Here is a 25,939-nt window from a genome sequence, read left to right as displayed (position 1 = left end):
GTGCCCTCAGCCTCAAAGCCCCTGGGCCTGCTCCTCTGCTCCTGCCGTGTACGGGGTGGCACTGAGGCCCCTAGCATGGCTGGGCAGGTCACTGGGAAGAGAGGGACTGGAGCGGAAGGGGGCGGGTAGTGACAGAGAAATGGTGTAAGGAAAAGGGCATTCAAAAGAGCACGTCTGTGTGAGGGTTCGGAGCCCCCAACCGTGCTGAGGGTGTGTGAGAGCCCAGAGGGTCCCGGGAGGGGCAGGAGCGAGGAGCTGGCATGCCCAGGGGCCGGGAGGGGAGGCGCTGAGACGCGTGTAGACAGCGGGTGAGCGAGGGGGCAAGGAAGTGCCGAGAGACCCGGTGTAGACGGCGTGTGAGCGGGGTGAGGTGAGTGGGAAATGTGACCTGGAGGTGCGTGTGAGACGGAGCAGAGGCAGGAAAGGGGTGAGCGTGTGCATCGCCGTGGAAGGAAGCAGAGGGAAATGACAAGGCAGCTGAAATTAGGACAAGGGGGAGGAAGAGAAGGACTGAGGTGCAGATTCTGCCCGCGAGTGATTGATTAGATTGGGCTAGATTCCCTTGGGAAGGGGGCCAGCGGTTAATGCCACTATGCATGCGTGCGTATGGGTGTGAGATCGGTGAGTGCGTGTGTGTGCGTGTGTGAGAGATTGGTGAGTGTGTGTGTGTGTGTGAGTGATCGCTGAGTACGTGCATGTCTGTGTGTGTGAGATTGGTGAGTGTGTGTGCGTGTGTGTGTGAGTGATCGCTGAGTACGTGCATGTCTGTGTGTGTGAGATTGGTGAGTGTGTGTGCGTGTGTGTGTGAGTGATCACTGAGTACGTACGTGTGTGTGTGTGAGATTGGTGAGTGTGTGTGCGTGTGTGTGAGTGATCGCTGAGTATGTACGTGTGTGTGTGAGATTGGTGAGTGTGTGTGCATGTGTGTGAGTGATCGCTGAATACGTATGTGTGTGTGTGAGATTGGTGAGTGTGTGTGATCAGTGAGTGTGTGTGTGCGTGTGTCTGTGTGTGTGATTGCCTGTGCTCACCAGGCTGACATGATTTACGAGATGTGCTTTCTCTGAATACCTCACAGTGTTTCACAGCTTCTGCCTGGCCTGGAAAGTGAGGACAGAACAGGAAAATTCAGCCCAGAGAGGCCCCATGTCATCAGGGACCACTGACATGACCTGGGTCTCCTCACGCACAGCCCAGCTCCTCATCACTGGACTGCCTGTCACCCACGTCCCCTCCTTTCTGCAGAGAAACCATGTACCACAAAGCCATGGCCATGCTGGCTCAGTGGAAACCCCTAACTCAGAGAAAAACAGCAAATACCACCCCCCAAAAGTCTGAGCATTGGGCTCATCTCACCTGCTGACAGTGGGAGGTAAGCATCTAATACCAGATGGCTCCAGAAGTGTCTACTAGTCCTCGTGCCTCACACAGGAGAACGAGCGAAGCTCTCCCTGGCCGAGGGATGTGGATTGATTGCCTGGTTCTATTAAGGACAAAGTGCTTTTTGATAGTGTGAGCGAAGTGGCTCCCCAGGGCGGGGATTCCGGCTCCCGGTGCCCTGAGCATCGATCGCCGGGGCTTCCCTGTCTGGTGCTGAGCTGAGCGCAGGTTTCCACAAACGATAAAGAGGCTGTGATTCCTAAAGGAGGGAGCTCTGGGGAGGAGTGAGCGGGCCAACTCTGGGCACTGCTCTCAGCAGCCTTTGCTGCTCGAACCCTGCAGGGACTACTGTTAAGAATAACAACACTGGCCGCTAAATCTTTGTTGCCCTACTGGGTGCTAGTTACCATACTGGTTGCTTTACACATGTCATCTGATTTAATTCTTGACGCAAACATGCCAGGTAAGTCACTCTGTGACTCTCATTTTGCATATCAGAAGATGAAGCACAGAGAGGCCAAGTGAACTCATCAAGGCCACAGTAATTATGACACGGAGCCCAGATTCACACCAGGGTTGGTCAGACTCTGAAACTCAGGCTCTCACCACTGTCCTCCGTGACCTCTGTGTTCATTGCCTGACATAGGGCCAGGTGGACACTGTCCTTATGACAGGATTCCTGTGTCCCCATTATGCAGACCCCTGAGAGTGTAAAGAGGGAGAGTCACACAGTAGGAGTGTGTGTCTGTGACAACAGAACTCAAGGGTGTTCTGGGCTGCCAAGGCCATCAAGACTGACTCTGCGCCTGGGTCTTATACTCCACGGACACAGCACCAAGTTGCAATGAGGAAAGACGCATCTTCCAGTGCTCTGCCAGCTTTTTGGATGCCTCTTCCTCTTTCTATGACCAGTTCCTGTGTGGTTCACACCAATACTATGGGCAGGTGTCTGGGATGAGCCTCTAGCACAGGTGAAGGAACTGGAGCCTAGAGAGGCACAGTTATGCGTGAAGTCACCGCCCCTTGGGAAGATCTGAAATTGGAACCCAGGTTTTCTCCTATGCTGTGTATGTGGCACCCTCCTTCCTAAGTCACAAACAGGTTATACACAAGCAGGTGCAAATTAAGTAACAAAAATACATTGTTTGGTATGACTAGTCAGATGGAATTGCCAACCTACAGATCAAAGCAAATGAGAAATCCCATGACCCATGAGCAAGCCATGAGCTTATCATGACTAGAGCGGGTGAGCTGGCCTTTCAGGTGAAGCCGCTGCTTTAGATGACAGTGCTTTTGAATCCCCCATCGTAGGGTTCCAAGCCCACCTCTGACTAGAAATCCTCCTGCCTCCTTCATAGATGGACAGTGGAAACCAAGAGGGGAGGTAGGGCGAGTGCAGAGATGGGCCCTTGCCCGCAATTAGAGAGTGCTGGGAGGGCCCAGGGGTGGGACTCACTCTTGACAGTGAGGAACATGGACTTGCTGATGTCGGTGCCCACGCCGTTGCTGGCCTGGCAGAGGTAGTAGCCAATGTCTTCCTCTAGGACATGGCGTATCAGCAGGGAGCTGTTGGCCAGGATCTGGATGCGGCCGGTGAGGGGCACCGGGTGGTACTGCTGCGGGTTCCCGCTCCCTGGAAGGAGGCGGAGGTTAGGAGGGCTGCTGTCTAGGCCAGGAAATGAGCTGGGTGGGTTGGAGTGTCCTGGTGAATGGCCCCAGTACTGTTCTCTTGCACATCTAGGGCCATTTGGTAGCACTCACACACAGCCCCTGTTTCCTGGGCAACAGGAAAGACCCTCACAGAGTGTTGGTCCTGCCCAGCTCTGAGTAAGGAGGTGGAGTTGGGATGCCCACCTTGGCACTGAGCTTCTTTGGGGTGAATTCCTCAGAGAGGAAGGAAGAATTGTCTTCAGGCCTCTTGGCAACAGGCAAAGGGAAGACTGAACCCTCAAATGGCAGTTTCTGGTCTTAGGCAGCCAGGCCTGGGAAGGAAGCCCACCATCTTCCAAGAGGGGCTTTGGGTACCTCCCCCCCTTCCCCCTGTGTCAGTCTTGGACATGGTCTAGATAAAAGGCTGGCATGGGGTTTAGTTAGATACCAAATGCATCCTTGGGGTGAAACTGGGCTCCAAGAAGAACCAAGATCCCAGAATAACTGTTGAGAAGCAGGGGCTGATGAGGCTTGAGGACCCCAGAGCTGGGGTGAGTGGGGGTGGGGAAAACAGAGTACACTGAGTTCTAGGGTTGGAGGGGCAAGGGAGGGGACAACCTGTGGCGACAAAGGAAATTTGGAGTCAGCATGATAGCTGTTGCTGGTCCGCAGGCACCTGAAGTGACCTCCGGATTAGGTAGAGCCTGGGGTCCCCTTGGAGCTCAGAACCCAGGGTTTCCACCCAGGGCTGGGGATGTGTGTGGGAACCAGCCCGAGGCTTATCAGCACCCTCCCTTCCCTCTCTCTGGCTACTTGGAGTTGCTGCTTGGCGGCCTTACCCTTGGCATGCTTCCACATGACCTTGGGTGGGGGGTAGCCGTCCACCGAGCAGTTGAGCACACCAGCCTTGCCATAGATGCCATCCTGGTTGTTGGGCTGCACCACAAACCGAGGGGGCACTGCAGAAAGAGGGAGGGTGGGAGAAACAGATCACCTCAGTCTCTGATAGGTCTTCTGGGGCTTCAGGCACTTGTCATTCAATGTCAGTCCCGCCTGGACTCTTCTAAAGTGGGGGCCTGGCAGCTCCAAAACCAGAGATGCTGAGAACTCTTGCCGAGTCTTGGGCTGGGAGTTCTGAGTTGCGGTTCTGATTTTGCCAGTGACTAGCCGAGTGACTCCCGTCACTAGGCCTTGGTTTCCTGGCCTGGAAAGTAAGAGGTTTGAACCTCTTGATCTTTATGGCACCTGCCAAGCCAGGCTTCCCTCAGCCTGTGATTCAGGCCTGAAACCTAGAGACTTTCAGCAGCAGACAGAGCTGGACTCTCCCTGCTCCACCACTGGCCTGTGTCCGCTCACCACGCACGATGAGCTGGCGCTCCCGGCTCACAGTGGCCGCGGCGTTGCTGGCGATGCACGTGTAGTTGCCGTTGTGCTTGAGGGAGACGCTGGAGATCTGCAGGGAGCTCATGAACTCCTTGCTCTCGATGGTCACGCCCGAGCCTGAGATGATCACCTGTCCGTCCTTCCTCCAGGTGATGCGGATGGGCATGTCCCCTGAGGACACCACGCAGGGGATGTAGAGCAGCTGGCCGATGGAGGCAGGTGGGAACTCGAAGGGCTGAATCAGAGGGGGCACTGGGGAGGCGAGGAGAGTGCTGCTGTCAGGGCCCCACTCGCTCCAGACTGGCCAGCAGCACCGCCTCACCTGCCTCACCCTCGGGCTCCTCCCAACCCCAGACCCCAGCATGGGCTGTGGACAGTTTCCCTGGGGCACTGCTGGCTTGTTTTATTGTATAAGCAGAATCTCTTGGGGTGCTCTACCATTGTCCCCTGACTCCCACCCCCCTTCCCACCCAGGCCTGGACCCATTGTCCCTGCATGGTTGGCCTGCATGGATCCTCACCATCAGCCTTGCCCCGGAACTTGAGTGGTGCTATTTCATGTGCTCTTGACTCTCACCTGACTGCTCAGCTCTTCCCTGATTTCCCTGCCTTTCCTCAGCACCCCTGTGCCCACTGTCTGCACCCAGAGACATAGCTCACCGCTCTCTGGGACCCTGGGGTTGAGAGATGATGGGCCCCAGATGACAGCAAGGAAGGCTAGCACTGAGACTCCTCCATGCACACTGTAGCTGCTGCTCTAAAACTGGGGTGCTGTCGTGTGGTCTCCTCTCATTGGGGTCCCGCCACCCACCCAGCCCTTTCCACTGTCATCAAGTATTAGAACAGGGGATGTGTGTGGGAACCAGCCCGAGGCTCCCAGCACCAGATGTGGCAGCTGCTGTATCTCATACTCCATCTCACAGAATCCTCCCACCAATAATGTGCCGTGAGCGTGAGCTTACCCGTCTCCCCTTATAGGTGAGAAAACCAAGGTTCAGAACAGAGAAGCAATTTGCCCCAGGTCACCCTGCTCATAGAAGTGACTGTAATCTGTCTGCTCTCCAAGTCCAAGCTCTCCCTTGTGCTGTCTGCTCGCCTCCCTGAGAGTGTCCCAAACATGCCCAGAGCCGAGGTCCTTTTGTTTCTTAAGTGAGCTCCCCTTGGGTGGCAGGAAAGAGTGGAGAGGGTGCCCTATTGTCTGCAAGAGGACCAGTTGGTTAGACTCACCTGGCTAAGCATCATCCACACAGCCTCCCTTCCCCCACTGCCCGCATCTCAGCCCCCGGGGGCCTGTGTGGAGCCTGAGCTGCGGTGGCAGGGCTCCTCTTGTTCCAGCTCTGGCCGGAGCACCAGCCATTATCTTTATGATAACTCAATTAGGCCACAGCAGCGTCCCCAGCAAGCGGGGGGAGGAGAGAAAGGGGACAGACAATTAGCTTAACAGGGAAGAGCACCCAGTAGATGAGACCTTCTTTCTCCAGTCAAATAATTAAATTACAAGGCTGTCCACCATCCTCTGGCCTTCTCCCAGGAAGCAGCACCACTCCTCCTGGGAACCCTGCTGCTCTCTACTCTAGGCCCACCCAGAAGGGCTACAGAGGGAGACAAGCCCTGGGGGAAAGGAGGGGGCTTCTTATGCATGCCCCAGATCCTCTCTGCTGCCCCTGGGGAGTGAGTGGTCAGGTGGATGTGATAAAGCCCTTGGCAACCCTTTGGATGTTGGGAAAGGTCTTGATCAGGAGCTCTAGGTCCAGAGAAGTGATATTTAGGAGGGAAGTTGCCCACATGACCTCTGTGAAAAGAGCCATCCCCCTCTGCAGGACCCTTACTGACCCTCCCAATGTCATCTCCCGCCTTACTTTCCACCCCACAGCCCCAAGCCTCAGCCCATGAATGGGGGCGCCTGAGTGAACAGCTGGGCGTTTGTCCTTTTGCTCTCCCACCACATGTGCTCCTAGAGCAATGGCTTTTGACTAAGTTTTGACCCATCTCACTCCAGATCCACCTGAGTCCAAATCCAGGTCCTAAGTCCACCCAGGTTTTCTGGGATGCTGGATCTCCCCATCCCAATCTCTGGTTGCCTTTGTTCCCTGGGTTGGGGCCTCCCCAGTATTCTGAGGGGTTTTCTGGGTCTTGGATATCCAGACAGATTTTTCTGGAACCCTGACTCTAGTAATGGCCAAGTGCCCATTGCTGAGACTTCCCAGAGGTTTCTCTGTTGGGCCCTGCTGATCCATCTCACCCAGCTTTTTTTGGTTTTTTTTAGTACTTAGATGAGATCCAGGCCTCTGACTTCCTTAGACTTTTTGGTGGAATCATTGCAGAGACCCAGTTCATTTCCTGAGGCCCAGAAGAACCAATTCTGGTCCAGTCCTTCTCACAAAGTCCATAGCTGGAGCCCGCAGGCCTCCCTCATCCTCTCAGACCCTGCCACCTCTCCTGGGAAGCCTGCCCTTCTTGCACAGCCCGCAGCACCTGGTCCACACCTTGGCCATGTGGCAGTGAGATGGCCTTGGCATTACCACCTTCCCTACTTTCTTCTCTGAGTCGGCAGCGCCTTCCCCAGCGCTCAGAGGTGGACAATGTGTGTGCATTTCCACCCCCGGGAGAGCATCCTTAGCAGCTGGGGGCTCTGACCTTCACCGTGGTGATGACCAGGGACCTCCTCAGTGCTGACTGCAGCCCAAGGGGCCCCTCCCACCCTGCGGTCCCAGCATTTCCCCAGCACACAGCCTGAATATAAGGGGCACAAATGCCACGTCACCAGGGACCTCTCTCGGGAAGCCCTGCTCTGGCTACAGCCAGCCTTGAGGGAGGCAGGGTCAGAACAAGGTGCTGGAGGGGTGAGGAGGCTGAGAGGACACAGTGGTTGCGGCCACCCAGGAGGCGTCCGGCCGCCATAGGCTCGATGGCCCCTTGTTTGGGAGTGTGTCACAGAGGAGGGCAAGCGGGCCACCAGCCCAGCCCATAAACACTTTCTGTGTCTTTTGTCTCTCGATGAAACTGAGCCTTTTATTTACTGCACTGTTTGGTAGAGAATGGGCACTGGGGGTGTCAGAGCTTCCCCCGCGCAGCATGGACACAGGGCAGGACCACGCCCCGGAGCCGGGACACCAGGTTCCAGCCCATGATCTGTGCACCTGACCATGGGCAGGTGGCTCCTCACCACACCACGCTCTACCCTGACCCTCCGCTTCCTCACCGCTAAGTAGGGGAGTTGGGCCCTCCCACTAAAACCCTGAGGCTGACTTTCCAGTCGTAACAAGCCTAGTATTTTAGGAGTAATAACTTCAGTTTTCTTTAGCAACCTCTTCCCAGGAAGGCCTACCCAACCACCTGTGTAAAGTCGCACACCCCTCTCTCCTCCCCCAGGCACCCCCCACTCCCTGTTTGACACGAGAGACGCCGTTCCCGTATTCTGTGCACCCCACTCCCTGCAGAGTGGGGGCTCCCGGAGGCAGGCTGTGTCTGTCTCGCGCGCAGCTCTACTTGCGCCGTAGGGCCTGGACCTGCCTGGGGTACAGCGGCACCCAGTCAGTGTCGCCGAGTGAATAAGCGGATGCTGCTGCTTCATCAGGACCTCCTGCACCCTCTCTGTCTGCCCAGTAAGGATGGGGCTTGCCCCTGTCTGTGTTCCTGGCTCCCTCTACTGAGGAACAGGGCTGTTGGCAGCAGCTTGCCTGGTGCCGTCTCCCTCAGCACAGTTGGGCAATCTGCCCCAGTGGAACCTTCTGTGCCCCTTCTTGTCGATTCTGGTGGGTCCCTCCAAACCTCTGCCTCTGCCAAGATTTTGCATTTGGCCAGATGGCCGGCTCTCTCTTAAGCCCTATGATCATAGCAACCCGCTCACTAGGATGGAAGGGCTTCTCCGAAGGCTCTGAGCACGTGGCAGGGATCGGCTTGAGCAGTGAGGGAAGACTCTGTTTGGGTGGGGAGTTCGGGCTTTGGGAATGAGGGTGCGTGTGTGTGAATGTGAGTGTGTCCCCTCACCTATCTGCTCTCCATGGGGACTTGGCACTCTCTCCTGGTTCTGGCCTTGCTGAGCATGGGCAGAAAGCATCTCATGCTCTTGTTTTGGCTCCAGAGGCCCCAAGAGGCTCAGATGTAGGGATGGAGATGTTCCCTCATTGAGCCAAGGACAAGGAACCCCAGTGGCAGCCCTGCCTCCTTAGTTAATTAAACATTCAGCTCGTGTGCCCAGAGACGCTTTTATGCTACATTATTTTCAGCTGCAGGGGGCCCTACAGACACCAAATCTAGGTTGGATCCTTGTGCCCTCCTCTTCGCATCCTGCCAAGGATCTCTTTGGATGCCTAGAGACAAACACTTGCCTTCTCTGCAGCCTGGCTCTCCTCTGCCAATCACTGTCACATGCACCAAAGTCCAGGTGGCCCTCGAAGCATCCTTGCCTTTTCTCCCTTGCTGGGCCACTGCTGGCTCACCTGGCAATATTTCATATGGCATCACCTGCAGCTGTCTTTTGTGGCTGAGGAATATGCCTTACAGAAGGATACAGACAGAGGAAACATTTGTGTATACGTAACTGCCAGCATGTGTGATGTACGTGTATATGCAAGGATGGATAGGTTAATGTGTGTATAGTTGTTGCATGTACGTGCATGGAGTATGTACCAATGGGTATGTGCCCTGTACTTGTGCACACAGGTTTCTGCACATGTGTGTGCATGCATGTGCATGCAAATCTTGTACGTTCTGCTCTTAGCTCAGTGTTTGAAAAATTCATCAGAAGACAAGCAGTCCCAGAAGAAATGGAGTCAGCAGTTGTTTTTCCAAATCATGGTGCAGCATGGGTTTTGCCCCGCCCCGCCCCGCCCACAGCCCTTGACCCCACATTGGGGTGAGGAGGGCTTCTGGCTGGTCTCAAGCTTCTGGTGCCCCTCCCCACCTGCACCTGGCCCTTTCCATACTCCGGGTCTCTTCTTTGATCCTGTGGGTGGGACACGTGTCCCCACCAGGCGGTGGGAGGGGGGTCTAGAGTGCTGCCCCTGGGCCCATCCCCTCCTACCTCAGCCTGGGTGGCTTTTCATGCCCAGAGCACCTCCTGGGCGTCCTCCCGGAGGAGCTCATGGAAGAGAACACCCTCTAATCAGGCAGCCTGCTCCTAATCAGCTCTGATGGGTTCTTTGCAAAAGTGCATTCTAATGAGGTGGGAGAGGGAGCAGGGGAAGAGGGGGATGAGGGGCCTGAGCTTTGGGAGTGGCAGGGACACGGCATCCTCAGAGCTCCTCATACAAATGCTGCTTCATGGTAGGGAGAGGAAACCGGTGAAAAGCCTGCTAGGGGGCTGAATTTTCAGAAACAGAGGGTGGGATGAGGGAATGTGTGTGTAGCCACAGGGACACCGCACACATCTCTGCTTCATGAGAGCCATGCTCTGCTGGGTGCTAGTGCATGGGCTTCGCCCTCTGGGATACACACACACATACCCACAAGCGCGCGTGCGCACACACACACACGCAGACACACAGACACTCACACATGCACGCACACCCCTTCCCTGGGCTGGGGAGACACTGTCACTCAGCACGGCACAATCACAACAGGCCCAACGAGTTGCTGAGCCGGAATGCAGCAGATTCAATTCATTAGGCCAGATTGCTCCCTGAATGGGGATGAATAATTGATGAGCAGAGCCTTTCAGGTTGTTCTGCATACGTGGAGGCTCGCTGGGGGCCTGTTTTTGTGTGTGTTTTTTTACCTAACAAACCTTGCCGCATGCTTGCTGGTGTGGTGGTCTAGGGTGTAGAGCAAAGGTTAGATGTTCTAATATATGATATTTACACTGTAAACTCTCCGTCTACTGCTGTAATGGAAATGGATATAGGAGGCCTGTGATACTGGGAGGGGGGACAGGCTGTGCTGTCTTCCAGGGCCACCAAACTGGGGACGTGGCCTGAGGGTTGGAGGTTTCTGCCAGCACAAGGCCCCTGGGCTGGGCAGAGGCATTAGGCGGAGAAGGTGGCCACAGTGGCCCTCGGCCTTGGTGGGTGCAGCAGCTGGGAAGCAGGGCGGCAGTGCTGGATGGGCTCCTCTCTCCTCCCCAGGCCCGAGGTGGCTGCAGAGCCCCCAGTTCTTGGGGCTCAAGGTGAGGCTTCCCAGAAAGTCACTCCAGCCTAGACTGCTGTCTCAGGTTCAGCTCAAGAAACGCTCACTGTCTGCACTGTGACAGGCGGTGGGTGCACAAGGAAGCACGTGACACGGCTCCTGTGTGCCAGCGAGGGAGAACTGGGGACAGAGAACACCGGAGAGAAGCACTGGCCCTGCCTTTCTCTGCTACTGCAGTTTTGCTTGCTGTCCCCAGACATTTCCCCCTGCTCGCCCCATCATCACTACCTGCTCGAAGGGCCCAAACCAAGGGCAGCCTCTGTCTCCCCTCGCCCTTCTTCCAGATGCCCCCTCCTCTCTACAAGGCCTTCATTCAACCTCCTTCAGGAGTTTGGGACCCTCTGGGGCCTTCCGCTGGTGCCAGGGACCTTCCCCTAGGGCCAGGCTAGCTTTCTTCTGCTGTGTGCTGTCCCTGCCTCCCCTCCTCACCGCCTGGGTGATGCAGATGCCCAGATGTTCATGGGCTCTCAGAGCTCTCATGACCCCATCTCTCTTCCCTACTACTTCTCAGGTCATCCCGGAGCTCTTTCTTCATTCCCGAGGCAGAGCGTTCTTCCCCCCCGCCTGCCCTTCCTCAGCTCTGGGTCCTTCTGGGTTAGGTAGAAGCTGCCTGGCGCTCACTGACCTCTTAGCCAGGCCTGGCAGGTTGCACTGCCCTGTTCTGCCCCCAGAGCAGCCAGGCCACCCTGCTTCCACCCATTGTCCAGACAGTCTCCAGGTCTGCCAGTTCCAAAGACTGTTTGGGGACCGAGCTTCACACACTTGCACAGCCCAGAACCAAGGCGACACCCCTCGTTTACTCAGGCAGCCATTTAACCCACTGACATGTCCTGAATGGCTCCCACATACTAGGTGCGGTGCTAAGCGCCAGGATACGCTTTCCAGGCCTCAAGCAGCACTGGCAACTGCAGGGCCCTTGCCCTTCCTGTGAAAGCAGCCGAGCCAGCCAACCTGTACCCCAGAAGGGAGTCGGGGCACCCAGCGATGTCGCCTGCACCCAACCTCCTGCTGCTTGCGCTCTCCTGGCTCCACCCCCACCTCCTCCTGTTGGTCTCTGGTGGGCCCCTCCTGAGGTCTTGGTGGCTCCATGCTGACGTCAGGGGACCTACGTGGCCTGCCATCTCTGTCCTGGGTCCCTCTCCCTGGCTGCTCTTGTGTGTCTTGGCCCCTGGGGTCAGTGCCGCCTCGTCCTGCAGCTTATGGAGCAAACCTGAACGCAGAGGTGCTCGTGGCCTTGGTGTGTCCCCACCCACAGTCCTCCCCCTCCCCTCCTCTCAAACGCCATGCTGAGCCCTCTTGTCCTTGGCTTCCCCCTGCTGCCAATGGCCTGCTGCCGCCTGGGCGGCCGGTGCAGGAGGACCCACGGCCCCGGGCGGCCGGTGCAGGAGGACCCCCGGCCCCGGGCGGCCGGCTGCAGGAGGACCCATGGCCCCGGGCGGCCGGTGCAGGAGGACCCCCGGCCCCGGGCGGCCAGGCGGCCCTGGCTCGGGGCGGCCTACCTTTGACGGCCACGTGGACGCTCTGGCTGATGGAGAGCTGGGGCTGTATGAGGACACTGCACAGGTATTCCCCCTCGTCCATGCCCTTCTGCACGTCGCTCAGCTTCAGCGTCCCGTTCTCAAACACCACCTGGCGGTGGTTGTCGGGCAGCAGCAGGGCGTCCTTGTACCACTTGATGGAGTAGTAGGGGTAGCCGATGACCCTGCAGTTGATGAGGGTGTCCCGCCCGGCGACCGCTGTTATGTTTCTCATTGCCCGGATGCTGGGGGGGCCTGGGCAGGGGTCAGGAAGAGGAGAGGAGGGGCAGGGTTGAGGTTAGCCAGGGTCAGCCGGCGCTGCCCTGTGCTGCTCTGCTCAGTGGCTTGGCCTCTGGGGGGGCAGCCTTGGGAACTGGGGGCCCCTGTGGTCTCTCTGTTACTGTCTTCTAATAGCTGCAAACAGACATGCCCTCCTTTTGTGCCTAGGGCAAGAGTCCGTCTCCTAAGGGAGGGGCCCAGGAGCAAGCCGAAGCCTCACCAAGAAGCGACAGGACAGGATTTGGGAGGGTGGGCCCTCCTTTGTGAAGAGACTAAATGTGGAGATTTTGTCATTTGCATTCAACTTGCTCCTAATGGCATTTAAGGGACAATAGGAAGGCCTTCGGGGATGAACTGAAGCTTTTCTTTCAACAGGTAATTGTGTTTTGTGGGCCCCTGACTAGGGGTTCTACAATGGGGGCCTGGTCACCCTGGGGGAGGGAGTTTCATCGGCTGGGCCAGCTGGGCAGCTGGCTGCAGAAGGGCCCACGGTCCTGGGTGGCCCGCGGCCACCACGCAGGGCCGAGCAGGAGGGAGTGCAAGAAGCGCCAGGCTCCAGGCCCCCCGCCCGAAGGGGGGGCGCTGCCCGGACCCTGCAGGACCTGTGGCTCTGTCCATCTCCAGTTCAGGGGAGAGGGCTGGAGGGTGGCCAGACGGGGCTGCCTTCCTCACATGGGGTTGCAGGCCCGTCGGCACAGGCGAACTTAGTATGAATGCCCACCGTCTGCCTCGTGGCAGCCACCAACAGCCCGGCACAGGGCCCCTCCTGCTTCCCCTTGGCTCTCCTCTGCCCTCGGGTCAGGGGTCACTGGCAGGTCAGGTGAGGACCAGTCTGACCCCACAGGGCTGCAAAGGGTTCCAGAGGAGACTGTCCTTATCGCAGCGACTCGGGGCAGGGAGATGTGCATGATCACCTCGAGACCCCTCCCCTGGAGCTGCCTGCCTTGGGGTGGACTCACCCCCCAGCCTGAACCCCCCAGGCTCCTTGGGAAAAGATGGGGCTATGGCTCCTGCTGCTTACACCTCCTGGAGCATTTGGGGGACGGCTCAGTGGGAGTACACTGGGGACAGAGCATGGGGGACACCCTGCCAAAGGTCAAGCCTGGCCCCGCGGCTCCATCCCTGTCCTGCCCTTGCAAGGCCCTGGCTGGGCTGGTGGATGCTAGCGGGGTACTTAGTAATCCTGGGGCCAGAGAGATTTAATGGGGGAACGGGAAAGGCAGGTCAGGCTGCAGGAGAGGAGAAGGGGGGAGGGTGGGTGGGAATGCCAAGGCGGTGACCTGTACCGGACACACACACACACACGCACACACACACACACACACACACACGCACACACACACACGCACACACATGGCGGATGACAGGACTGTGGGGGGCCGGGGAAGAGGGGGAGAAAGAGGAAGGAGACCTCTACTAAAATCAAAATGACAGTAATAAGTAGCGATCAGCACAAGAATGACGATAACCACAGAGATGGCAAAGGAACTCAAAGCCTGTTCTGAGATTTAAATGTAGACAGGCACCTCTTACGTTTATTCGCGCCTGGTATTCAGCACTGCCCACCGAGTTCCGCGCCGTGCACCGGTACACGCCCCCGTCCCGGATCTGGGGGCCCGTGACGTTCATGTGGCTGAGGGTGGTGCCGTCCGACATGGTGTACTGGTTGGTGCGGTGGCTTCCGTCCCGCACGATGGGCTCATCGTCCAGGGCCCAGGTGACCGTGGGGGGCGGGGCACCCTTGGCCGCACACATCAGTGAGAACTGCTCCCCAGGGTTGACCACCTTCTCGCTGAAGGAGGAGATGATGCGGGGCGTGCCGTCTGCGGGGAGTAGGAGCCCCCTTCAGAGTCACCGAGCCACTGAGGGGCCGTCCCACCGTCCCACCCCACCCCACAGGGGAGGAGGGAAAGCAGTGGCCATAACAATATAAAGAACTTTCAAGCAGGTCAATTCATATGCTATCCACAAATCCCTGCCAGCTGCCAATCACTGCTGGCATGAGTTCAGACTCCTGGGTCTGAATCCTCCCTCAATCACTTCAGCTCTGTGTCTTTGGGCAAGTTACTTAACCTCTCTGAGCCTTTCACCTCTTATCCATAGAGGATGGTGACAGTGGGGATTTGAATATAAATTCCTCATCCTGATGCTATGAGGATTAGATGCATTAATGCATTAGAGATGCTTAGGCCAGGACTTCGTAAGTGCTTAATAAAGTGTTACTCCTCTCAACTTTCCTTTTCCTCCCGTTATTAATAAAGATGCTGAGGCTCAGGGGTTAACTGTGTATGGAACCCGGGCCCGACCAGGCCAGACATGTGGAGTCTGATTCCAGTACTTGTTCTGGCAGGAGCGGGGGTGGGGGTGGGGATGGGGAGACGGGGGAGTGGGGGTGATGGTGCTCTAGCAAAAAGCCTGAAGCTTGAGGGTTAAAGTGTGAGCTGCCCAGAGGCCGCGTGGCAGGGCCTGCGGCTGGGCTGCGGTGGCAGCTAACCTCAGAATCTCGCCCAGGATAATTAACCCGGTGCCCCACTTCCTCCACGGAACACTGCAACTGCTGACCCTGGCCACCCTTCCATGCAGGATTGTTATAAAGGATTAAAATAGGTATCGAGTAATTAAAAAACCAAAATGAACATTAAAAAGGAAGCAGGGCAAATACAACGCACTCTGCACCCACCCAATTTCACACCAAAATGCCAATGATAGTCCAACATCCTGCCAGGCCGCCAGCCCTGCCGTTTTTGGGGAAACCCTTAGCTAAAACTTGGGGAGAACCTGGTGCCTGGCAGAGCCCAGAATGCCCACTGGGCCACTGCCTTGGCCCTCCTCTGCCTCTCTCCCTGGGCCCTCATTTCTGGGTGTCCCTCTGCTCAACTCTCTGCCCTTCCCACCAGCCTCATTTTCCAGGGCCCTGCTCTGAACTGGCCGTCACCTCACCTTGGGTAAGTGACCAAAACCTCAATTTCCTCAACTGCAAGATGGTGCCTTTAAAGAAAGTACCTCCCCCAGGGCCTTGGGAAGATTTGATTCTGCCTGGTGCGCAGGCAGCTGGGTAAACGTCCGGGCAGGGAGGGCGCTGGGGCAGGGCTCTGGGGGTCCTGAAACCACCTTCGGAACTGGCTGCCCCGACTCACCCTCAAGCACAATGATGGCGAAGTCCTGGGCAGTCTGGGCCTTGCGGGTGGCGAAGCACTGGTAGGCCCCCGAGTGGCTCTTCTGGGCCGAGGAGATGAGCAGGGTCTCGTTGCTGAGCCCGCGGATGGAGATGGCCTCGCCGGGCAGCACCAGCTCCGTGTTGCGGTACCAGCGGATGGTGAACTCGGGGGAGCCCATCAGGGCACAGGAGAGGATGACTGTGCTGCCGATGCCTGTCTTCAGCTTCTTTGGTGTCAGGGTCACATGAAGGGGGTCTGGGCCAGGCCGGGGAGAGGTGCGGGCAAACAGGGGAGAAGAGGCTTAGTGTGGGAAGTGTGGCCGGAGGTGTGCTGTGGTCATGAAGGCCCTGGATCAGGAGGCCCTAGTCTGTTTCCAGACTCCTTGGGGGGGGTGTGGGGAAGGGAGGCTGGGACTGGTGAGTCCCCCTCTCTAGGCCTCAGTTTACTCGTCTGTTAAATGGCAGAGTCTGATGGGGCCCCTTTGCTCAGTGGGGCCGTGACGTTCCCTTCAGCTCCTAAGCTGTGTGGGAGCTTGACAAGCTCATCGTCCTGCCTGTCACCCACCCGACACCAGGGCGGCACCCTTGGCCCAGCCACTTGTCTCTCATGCTCACATAGATAACCAGTTGCTGCCTTCTGCTGGCCTGACTTCTTTTATACGCACCAGCCCATCTCTGCTCTTCATTCCATGGCCACTGTCCCGCCGCAGACCCACGGCGCCCGCCTGAACCCAGGCAGCACACTCCTCCCCGTGTCCCTCCGTCTGTCCTCCACGCTGCAGCAGCACTGCCCTGCTCAGCACGTCCGTGGCCCAGCAACTCAGTGTGGTGCCCAAGGGTGTCAAGGCCCTAGGGGCCCTGGCCCCTCTTCTCAGGAACAGTCCCCGGAGCAGTAGCCTGCAGACGGTTCCTGGACACCCTGGGCTACTTCCTGCCCCAGGGCCCCTGCCTAGAGGGCTCCTTGCCCCCTTTATCTAATTCCAACTCATGCTCCACAATGAGTTCAGGTGTCATCTCTTCCAGGAAGCCTTCCTGGACATCACTCCCCCTCAGGCTGGGTTAAGGATCCCTCATTTGGGCCTCCCCAGGGGCACTAACACCAGGTTAAGCGCATGACCTTTACTCACCTCTTCACGTCTGCCTCTCCCTCTAGACTGTGAGCCACTTGAGAGCAGGATGGTCTCTCTTATCTTTATATCCCCACCGCATCCCTGTCATGTTTATTGATTGTCTCAGTGGCTGCCTGGTTACTAGCCCCAAGTTGGCCTCTTTCCCCCGATCTCCATGGACTTGGGGTTCTGGAGAGGGAGCTGAGGCCCCCTGCAATGAGGCAGCCTACAGGAGATGGGGGACTGCAGGCCCACCTGGGTGGGTGTGGTAAAGCACACAGAGTCTGCTCATGCTTAGCTCTCCCTACTCCCAGAGACTGTCTGCTGCTCAGGAGGTTCAGGGCACAGCGAGGCAGACAGCCTCCTACTCGTTCCAGCCAGGGCTCCAAGGGCTCTGCCAGCCCGAGACTATCGTCACTGCCCTGCTCAGGCTTGGAGGCATGATGGGTGGGAAGCTGGGCTGCAGAACTGGGTGGGGTGGGTATGAAAAGCATTGCTTTCCTCTCTATGACCCTGGCAGGGAGGGGCTATCGAAGAAGGTGGGAGACAGAGAAAAGCCATGTCGCTTCCCTTTGGACTCAGCCGTCCAGCCAAGACAGGTGTGGGGGAGGGCGGGAGCTGAGGATCCAAGGAGAATGGCTTTCTGTAGGCCTACAGGGCCGGGGGTGTGTCCATCACTGTAGGCAGCTACTCACTGAATCTGTGCCTGTGCTAGGATGTGAGCATGTCATGGTAGAGAAACACGTGTGTCTGCGCATGGGCATCATATACATGTGTGTGTGTACTGGGAAGTGGCGTGTGTGTGAGTGTGAGTACCTGCTTGCCTGTATGTGCTATGAACACCAAATTACTCAGAGTCAAGTCTGCTAATTTTCCAAGGATTTGGGGTTCTGTGCCTGACCTGTTCCCTGAGACAGAGCATATGTGTGTGCAGCGGGAGGGTGGGGAAGGGGTGACCAAACAGTTTTGGACAGTGTTTAGCGCAAGAAGTGAGGGACGCCCTGGTCTTCTGTCTGCCTGCCTGTTGCCCTAGCTTGTTTCAGGTGAGGACACCCAGACCTGAAGCCAGCTTTCATTGTGTTCCCTAAGCCTGTGTCACACACTGTCACTACCAGAGCATGTCAGGGGGCTCCATCTGCTCTTCCAGCACCACACTGAATTCGTGTGGGGAGGGGCTCCTTTCAGTGGTGCAGATGAACACACTTTCAGGACCCCTTGACTGTGCAGAGGAGGTGGGGCCCACATCGGGGCTGAAGTGGAGGGCCCCAGGCCCAGGAGGCCAGCCTGGGGGAGGCTGGGCTCTGCTGAGGTTCTCTGGTTCCCCCAAGGGTCTATAGACCCACAGCACCGTGCTCTTGAGATGGTGGTGAGGTGAGAGGTGAAGTGGCAGAGGGAGCTCTTCTGCACCCTGGAAGTGGGAGTGGGAGCACCTCTGGGTGGCCTCCTATCCATCAGGTACAATGTTCAGGGACTCAGGCTACTGCGGCCCCACTGGAGTGAGATCCCCAAGGGTGTCCGAATCCTAGCCCCACTACCGCCAACACCTTCCCTGCAGTCCAGACAGCCGAAAACTGAGCCAGACTCTGATGCTGGAGCTAGAAGGGCCTTTACATTTACAGATGGGGAACCTGAGGCCGGGTCCACGGAGGGGGGCTGGGTGCGGTGGTGGCCAAGGATGCCCCTGGGTCGCACGAATCATGCTCCAGGGGTCTTCCCCTGGCTTCAGCCCCTCTGCCCCTCCTCTGTCCCCACCCAGGGGCTGACAAGCAGCTACTAAGGCCTCATGTTCACAGGGCTTCTCTGGAGCCCTGGGCCCTGAAGCGGGAGTACAAGGAAGGACCAGTGTTAATTCCTGTTGGCACAGCCTAGAAAGGGCGACTGGTTGTTTACACCCAGTGTCTGCCCAGACTGACCAGGGCCCTATCAGTTATTGCTAAATATTCTGAATGTTGCCTCTGACGGGGCACAGGTTCTCTTTAATGGGTTAATGCCAGCTTGTTTCTTTTGGTACAGACACTGTCTCCTAACAAGCCAAGGAACCCTGCAAACTTGTCACCATCACCTTCGTGGGCTCATCTGGCCCTTGTGACCTCTGGGAGGTAGGAAGACAGGAATCATTATTCCATTTTACACAAAAGGGCACAGAAGTGGTCTTCACGGTTATGTGATTTGCCCGAGGCCAGTTACTATCTGATAATGCTGGGATCAGAGGCAGGTCTTCTTATGTCAAACCCAGGGCTTCTCCCAGGACACCAAACTGCCTTTCCCAACCAGGAGATGGTCTCCTGAGGTGGGCCAGAGGCCTGTGCAGCTGTCCCCATGTCCCTCTTTGTCAAACTGTGGTGCTCTTAAAGGTCACTGTAAAGGTTACTCTCAAGGACAGGACTGAAAGCAGCTTTGCCCACTCACCGATGACCGTGAGAGTGCCTGTGGCTTCTGCTGAGCCAAAGGTGTTGGTGACCTCACAGATGTAGGTGCCACTGTCCTCGGTCCTCAGGTCACTGATGATCAGCCCTGTGATATGATTGGTCCAGCGGTTGTCGGCTGGGAGGGGTCTGCCATCCTTGAGCCAGCGGATGGCAGGGATGGGGTAGCCGGAGGCTGCGCAGGGGAGCTCCACCGTGCGGCCAACCCACACCTCCTGGGAGTGGAAGCTGTCCAGGATGGTGGGGATGGACTCGGCAGGATCTGGAAGGCAGAGTGTGTCAGTGGCCCCTGCCCCCTGGGGGGGTGGGGTGGGCGTGGGGGAGGGAAGGTGAGCACCCAGAGCAGGAACCTGCTGCCCACTGGTGCCCAGAGTGAGCAATACCCAGTGTGAGAGGGCTCGCGGTGTCTCCCTGAGCCCAGACTCTGGCCCAAACTCTCCTGCTCAGGCTGGATAGAGGCCCTGAGAACCAGGATGGGCAGCAGGGGCTGGGGGAGGACAGGGTATGGCAGGCAGACTAGGTTAGAATGACAGACAGATGGGAAAGGAAGAGTGTGAGGTGCAGAGGGGGAGAGCACAAGCTCCGTCAGCAGCAGTCCCTGCGGGCCGGCAGGCTCAGGAGCAGCGAGGCCCTGTGACATGAGAGTCACGGCGTCTGGGGCTTACAGTGATGGGAAGTCTTGGTCTGGGCCTCACCCTGGCTTGTGGGAGCCCCTCAGGATGGGGAACAACCTCCTGCCCTGTCCTGTCACCCCCACCAACCATCGGGGCAGACCACTGCACTTCTACTGGAGCCCAGGAGGGTTTGGAAGCTAAGCCTTCTGCAAACCACCCTCACCACCCAACAATCCACTGTTCTGCTTTTCTAAACCAAGAGAAAACGGGACTGCAGGGTCTGAATCCTGGACGGTGGGACCAAGGCCCTGTGCAGTAGGGCTCAGGAGGGATGGCCGTGCCACTCGAGGGGTGCTCGGGCTGCTCTCAGGCTGGCTCTCACCCTAAAGGGCCTCCCTGGCTTCCTTCCCATTGGGGCCACCCCTGCTGTAAAACTTCCACAGGCTCCCCTTACCTACAGGACAGACACAATGCCATTTCTTACTCCAAAGCCTTCCATCAGTAGACCCCACCAGGCCCCTGGCCCCCCTGTCTCCACTGCCTCCCACCTCTCCTCTCAGCAGCTCCCACTTTGGGGTGCCTGTCAGTGCGCGGTCCTCCGCCTGCTGGGCCAGCTCCTACCATCTTTGACAAGGCAGCTGACACGTCAGCCCTTCTGGACAGCTTCTCCCAGTCACTCTCACTGGGCTCCCATAGTTTCCTTTTCCCCTTCATTTTATTTTCAAACAGCCTCTTCTTTTTAAAGAAAAAATTTGAAAGTGTAATATATACAGGACAAAACTTCAGAAAGTAGAGATGAGTATACAGTATAGTGAAAAGGGAGGTTCCCTCCCCTCCCCAGCCACCATTTCTCTCCCCAGAGGAGCCGCATTGCCACCTCCACCACCGCCCTTGCCACCAGCATTAGCACCAGGGGCTGTATTGCCTCCCTGGAAGACTGTGAGCGCCTTGGGGCAGTGTGGACCTGTGCCTGTGTCTCCCATGTGGCACAGAGCGGGGCCTGCTGTGGAGCGGTTCATGTCCGAGGGACGATGAATGAGGCCCCCGCAGGGGCGGGCCAGGGGCCTGCTTCTCCCCCACTGCAGAGCTTGGTAGGCTCATGGACTAGCAGAGCGGGCTCCAGGACCTGGGAGGGCTCACACGGATGAGGGCCTGAGACCAGAGAGGTACAGTGACCTGCTGGGATCAGACTGCAGAGCCAGGATCAGAGAAGCCAGGCCACCCCCAGACCTGGCTCAGCAAATGGGATCGAGGTGGAATCACCTAATACTGAGTTTCACTCAAGATTGAGTGTCTAAGCCCCGGATCCTCCTAGACGAATGGGAGGTCCCTCTGTCCTCAGCTCCTCTCTCCTAGAGAGGGTGGGATAGAAATTCTCCTCCTTGGGAAAGGGACTTTCTAGAAGACTCTGCTACCCTCCCACATCCTCTGCTCTTCAGAGTGAGCCTCGCCGAGAGGCAGGAGCCCAGGTATGAGTTGGCCTGGGTCACAGATCCATCACTGTGTGCCCCTGGGTGAGTGGCCCTGGGTGAGTCATGGTTCCTCAGCGCCTGCTCCCTCATCGCACAGGAGGCGGAGGGCTTGGGCTGCCTCAGATCTGTAAGGTGGTTGTAGACAATCATGCAAAACGTATGTCAGAGAGCTTGGCTGACACCAAGTCACTATGCAGATGTGCCCAGCAATTACTATCAGGGCCCCTCCCCCCTGCCAGTTTCTGAGGCTCTAACCCCCACAAGCCTGTGGGAATGGCTGGGACAAACAAACCCGGTGCCAGGGAAGAATAACTCAACGTGACACTTAATTGATGCAAAACACACAAATTCTGTGGCATCTCAGAATTTACAAGCTGAGGGGCTGGCAGGGCCAGGGAGGAAGGGGCGGTGGTGGGGGGGATTAATCACTGAGTCTCAGGCGTGAAATTAAATTCTGAGGGAAAGAAGCCTCTTTCATTACTCAGGAGCAGAAATAAAATGCTGCGGCGTGTATGGCGACAGCCCGGGGGGATCGGGCACGGCCAGGGCCAAGCCGGGCTGGGGAGACAGATGGCTGGGCCCTGGGAAGCCTCCGGGGGTTCTGGGGCTGGGCGGGGGGCATCGAGGCGCGAGAGAGGCTGCTGGGACCTCCCCAGTGGCTGAATAGTGCTGCCTGGAGGACCCTCAGACGGGGCTCCGGGAACTGGGGAAGCCTGCTCTGCTCTCAGCCTCCCTGGGCGCTGGCTCCGTCTCTTATGAACGCCAGGAGTGCACCTGAGAGCACCTGGCAAGCTGGAGAAGGCACCCAGGGCGCAGAGCGGTCAGTATCAGGCTGATTGTAGGGGACTCAGCCTATTCTTGCAACTGCCTCCTGTACCTTGGAAAATATAGAAAAGATGGGAGCTGTCCGCCCCACCCGGCACTTTGGAGATGTAGCGGGGTAATAACCAGCCTCACAGCAACAGCTACAAGGAAAGCGGCTGCCACCCTCTGGGTAGCCCCTGCGCCAGGCCCTCCACCAGGCTTTCTGCATCCGGGGCTGTGTTAATTTTCACAACAACCCAGTGGGCACGTTCTGTCACTCGCACCTTCCAGAGGGGGCGGGGCTCGGAGACACGTTTCTCTGGTGCTGGCTGCGCAGCGTGTGAGTGGTGAGGAAGGGTGGCCTGCTTCATGTCATCTTCTCCCTCCTTCCCTCCCCCTCGCCCCAGCCAGGCTTCCTGAGGACTGCAGGAACTCCAGACCTGGCTGCGGCCAGCATCAGATGGCCCCCTACAGCACTCTGCCAAGTGCACCAGTCCCACCTGTCCTCTTGCCTTTGGGCCTGGGGAGAGGGAGGGGTGGACATCCCTTGGGGGTGTGCCACACTCAGACCCCCTCAGCCACCAGGAGCCTCTGCCAAGACATCCCTGGAATTGAGCTGCCTGCCCAGAGCTTCTGGCTAGGAAGGGCCCACTCCCTTTCCAGCCAGGAGCTCACGGGCTCTGGCCACAGAAGAATGAAACATCTCATCTGAAACACAGGATCCCTGGGACTGACCCCACCCTCAACTCTGGAAGTGGATCTGAAATGTTGGGGGGGGGCACGGGGGCTGGGGGCTGAGGCCTGACAGGCACTCCCCCACCCAGTTCCCCTCTGCAAGGCCTCGCTCCAGTATCAGTTGCATTTTTGCCAAGACAAGCAGCTTGCAGATCGTCTTGTGGCATCACATCCCATCAGGGCCCACGTCACTCAGCAGGGCCTCCCCCTGGGCACCCCTCTGCTCCCTTCCCTGCTCTCTGCTTCTCTCTGTGCATCCCTTCCACGCCGTGGTCTGTTTCCTCTCTGTGCCTCTGCCTCTCCCCTTTGTCTGTCTGGCGCCTTCCTATCCTTGTGTCTGGGTCTTTATTTGGGGTTGTATCTGGGCTTCTGAGTGCCACCTCCCCTTTGCCCACCCTCTCCTCTCAGAGCTGGTGGGCAACACAGAGCAGAAGGAGAAGGGATACAGAATGTCTTTGTTGAGGGAATCCTGTCTATTCCCCCCCAAAGCGGAGGTGAACTATTAGGATGAAGGGGCTAAATATTTGTGAGGAGCGAGGAGCAGGCCTGCGGGAGGTGGGGTTCTGGGCCTTTCCCACGTTGTGTGAGCAGCATGCAGCTGAGAGCAAAGCACCGTCTGCAGATAGGTCCTATGGTTTGGAACAGAAAGGTTCTGTTCCTTTCTGACACATTTAGGAATTGAGTGGCTGACTCCAAAGTCTAGCCATAAAGGTGGAACCATGTAGTGCAGCCCCATTTCCTCACCGATGACAACACAGTTTTTCATGGCATTGGTTAATTCCCTAAATATTTGCTTAGCACCTACTATGTGCCAGGCGTAGGGCTAGGTGCTGGAGGCCCTAGGAGTGATCAGAGAGCTAATCCTTGCCCCCCGGCTCTTGTTCTCTTGGTCTTGCCTACACATGAGAGAGGTCTGGGAGAGTCAGCTGCTGGTCAGGGCAGTCCTCACCAAACCACACCCTGCCAGACGCACAGAATCAGAGTGGTCATGGAGTCAAGCTCCCTTCCCAGAGGCCTGGAGAGGTTGCATGGTTTGGTGGGTTTAGTCTCCACACCAGGAGTTCTGACCATCAGTTCACCCCTCTCCAATCCCAGCTCTTCGAGAGCAGAACACTTCAACTTGCAGGTCACAGAACTGTTAGGAAGCTGTGAAATCCACTGGGTGAAGTCGTGACCAGGGTTTAGATGAATTGAAACAGGAAAGATACGATGCATGGAGTGAGGGCGGTGGAAGTGCCAGCCTACTCTGCAGAGGCTGTGAGAAGAAGGCTCTGTGGGCCGCTGCTGAACCGGCTTGCAGAGCACTGCTCCAGAAGCCCTCCTCCCAGGAGCCCTCCTCGCGGAGCCCCACAGGCCCTTCTTTGCTCTAGGACTGGGGCATGCGCCTGGTGTTCCTTGGGCCCTTCCATGGGGGTCGGCAGCTGGGAGACCCTGGGGCCAGAGTGTGAATTCTGACTGCGCCTCCTACTGGTAAATAGTTGGGGAAGCGCTTGGCTTCCCTGGATCTGGATTCTCACCTGTGGTAACAGGAGAGCGGCACTCACCTCACAAGGCTACCATGGTACCTAGCAGACAGCACAGGAGTGAAATTTCTGCCACAGGGGCTTCAACAAATATTAGCTTCCATCCCTCCTTAAGAGGCTGTAACCAGTTGCTCCAGGGTAAGAATCCTTTATTTAATTTAGGAATAATTTTGTTTATAAGTTATATTCTGCCTACTTTCAAATGTTGTGAGGTGTGGGCTATAAAGAAAGATAAATGTACTATAAATAGATAAAATAGAGTCTTAAGAAATACTTAGAGATGTAAGGAAATTATATGCCAAGTCCAGGGGTGGGCTGGGCCCTCCGTCCCAGCCCTCTTGCTTACCTGTCACAGAGAGGCGGGCCCCATTGCTCTGCCGGGTCTCCCCACTATACTTGTGCTTGGTGATGCAGCGGTAGGTGGAGAGGGCGTCCTCCTTCTGCACGTCAGAGATGTACAGCCCGCCGTGGTAAGTAATAAAAAACCTGTTTTCTGGAGACACAATCAGGACATAGTCCATTACTCCCCTACCTGGGCATCCACCAGAAGCACCTCAGGCTGACAGCTGGCCTTCTCCCAGGCCAGGACTATTGCCCGGGGAGAGGAAGTGATGGGGAAAGCAAGGGGGTGACATTGGTGCAGGCTCAAAGGCCGGGTAGCATCTCCAATATATAAGGACTTTTAGATGCAAACAAATAGAATTACAGTAATTGTTCCTTTAAGACTCAGGTGGGGGATCTTTTTTCCGCCAAGGGCCATTTGGATATTTATAACATCATTCACGGCCCATACAAAATTATCAACTTAAAAATGAGCCTGATATATTTGGTCAAGCATTTAATTAACTCACTCCTAATGAGATGGCTAGAACTGCTTCTCTTCAGTGAGACCTTGGCAGGGCCAGACCAAATGATTTTGCAGGCCCACGGGCTGGACGTTCCCCACCCCTGCTGAGTTTAAGTGTAAACACTTCAGAGTTTTACAGGAAGACATTGTGCTTTAGAGTCAGATGAGATCTGGGTTCCAATCTGACTTTTCCTTTTATTAGCTGTGTGACCTTGAGAAATTTACTTAATTTCTCTGGGCCTTATCTGTAGGATGAGATGCAAATAACATCTCATACAGTGAATGTAAGGGTTAAAGAAATACAAAGTGTCTGCACACAGTACATGCTCACTTAGTGAATAGCAGCTCTCATTTGCTTCACCTCTTTGCAAGAGTTTGCAAAGGTCTTGTGTAGTCATTGCTTATTTGTTCTTACAACTCTGAGAGGTGTCACCTCCATTTCCAGGTCACACAGCCAGTAAGTGGACTGCAACTCAGGCCTTCTGGCTCCCAGCTTTCCCTCTGCATTGGACTAAACAAAAGCCTCGATCCTTTCCTCCCAATTTTAATCATTTATTCATTCGACAAACAATAATTGAGGCTAAGCTACACTAGGAATGGGGACATGGAGATACAGATACGCAATAATCATTTAGTTCTTGAACACCCGTTCTGCGCAGGGCAGAGGCGCAGGCAAGGTGTCTGACCTTCCCTGCCCCTCCGCAGACCTTGACTGTCAGGACGTGGCAGGGAAGGCAGATGGACAGAAGGACAGGTAACGATACACTCATTTCGCTGATGTTGACATAAGTTTCCAATTAGATATAGAGCAGATTTTCTTGTCAAATCTTCTAAGACAAAAACTGACCTTGAGCTGGTCAGGGTTGACTTTGAAAAGGGAGCATGTGGACCTGAGAGTTGGGGAGGGGCTTGCATTTG

The 25,939-nt window shown here is 56.8% G+C and overlaps 1 protein-coding gene across 1 annotated transcript in view; it reads right to left on the bottom strand.

Moving 5' to 3' along the window:
• Nucleotides 1–25,939, bottom strand: part of DSCAML1 (DS cell adhesion molecule like 1) — a gene marked incomplete at its 3' end in the record, with an annotated part of 322,135 nt that overhangs the window by 64,128 nt on the left and 232,068 nt on the right. Inside the window, exons 4-11 of the mRNA XM_081153849.1 lie at nucleotides 24,521–24,667; nucleotides 19,010–19,288; nucleotides 15,472–15,747; nucleotides 13,861–14,157; nucleotides 12,038–12,310; nucleotides 4,387–4,665; nucleotides 3,870–3,989; nucleotides 2,837–3,013 (exon numbers count right to left, since the gene is read on the bottom strand). Coding sequence (XP_081009975.1) covers nucleotides 2,837–3,013; nucleotides 3,870–3,989; nucleotides 4,387–4,665; nucleotides 12,038–12,310; nucleotides 13,861–14,157; nucleotides 15,472–15,747; nucleotides 19,010–19,288; nucleotides 24,521–24,667 — 1,848 coding nt within the window. The remainder of the gene's footprint in view (nucleotides 1–2,836; nucleotides 3,014–3,869; nucleotides 3,990–4,386; nucleotides 4,666–12,037; nucleotides 12,311–13,860; nucleotides 14,158–15,471; nucleotides 15,748–19,009; nucleotides 19,289–24,520; nucleotides 24,668–25,939) is intronic.

The sequence above is a fragment of the Miniopterus schreibersii genome, assembly GCF_964146895.1.
Source record: "Miniopterus schreibersii genome assembly, chromosome: 12".
Classification (NCBI taxonomy): domain Eukaryota; kingdom Metazoa; phylum Chordata; class Mammalia; order Chiroptera; family Miniopteridae; genus Miniopterus; species Miniopterus schreibersii.
This window is presented reverse-complemented; position numbering and strand designations above follow the sequence as displayed.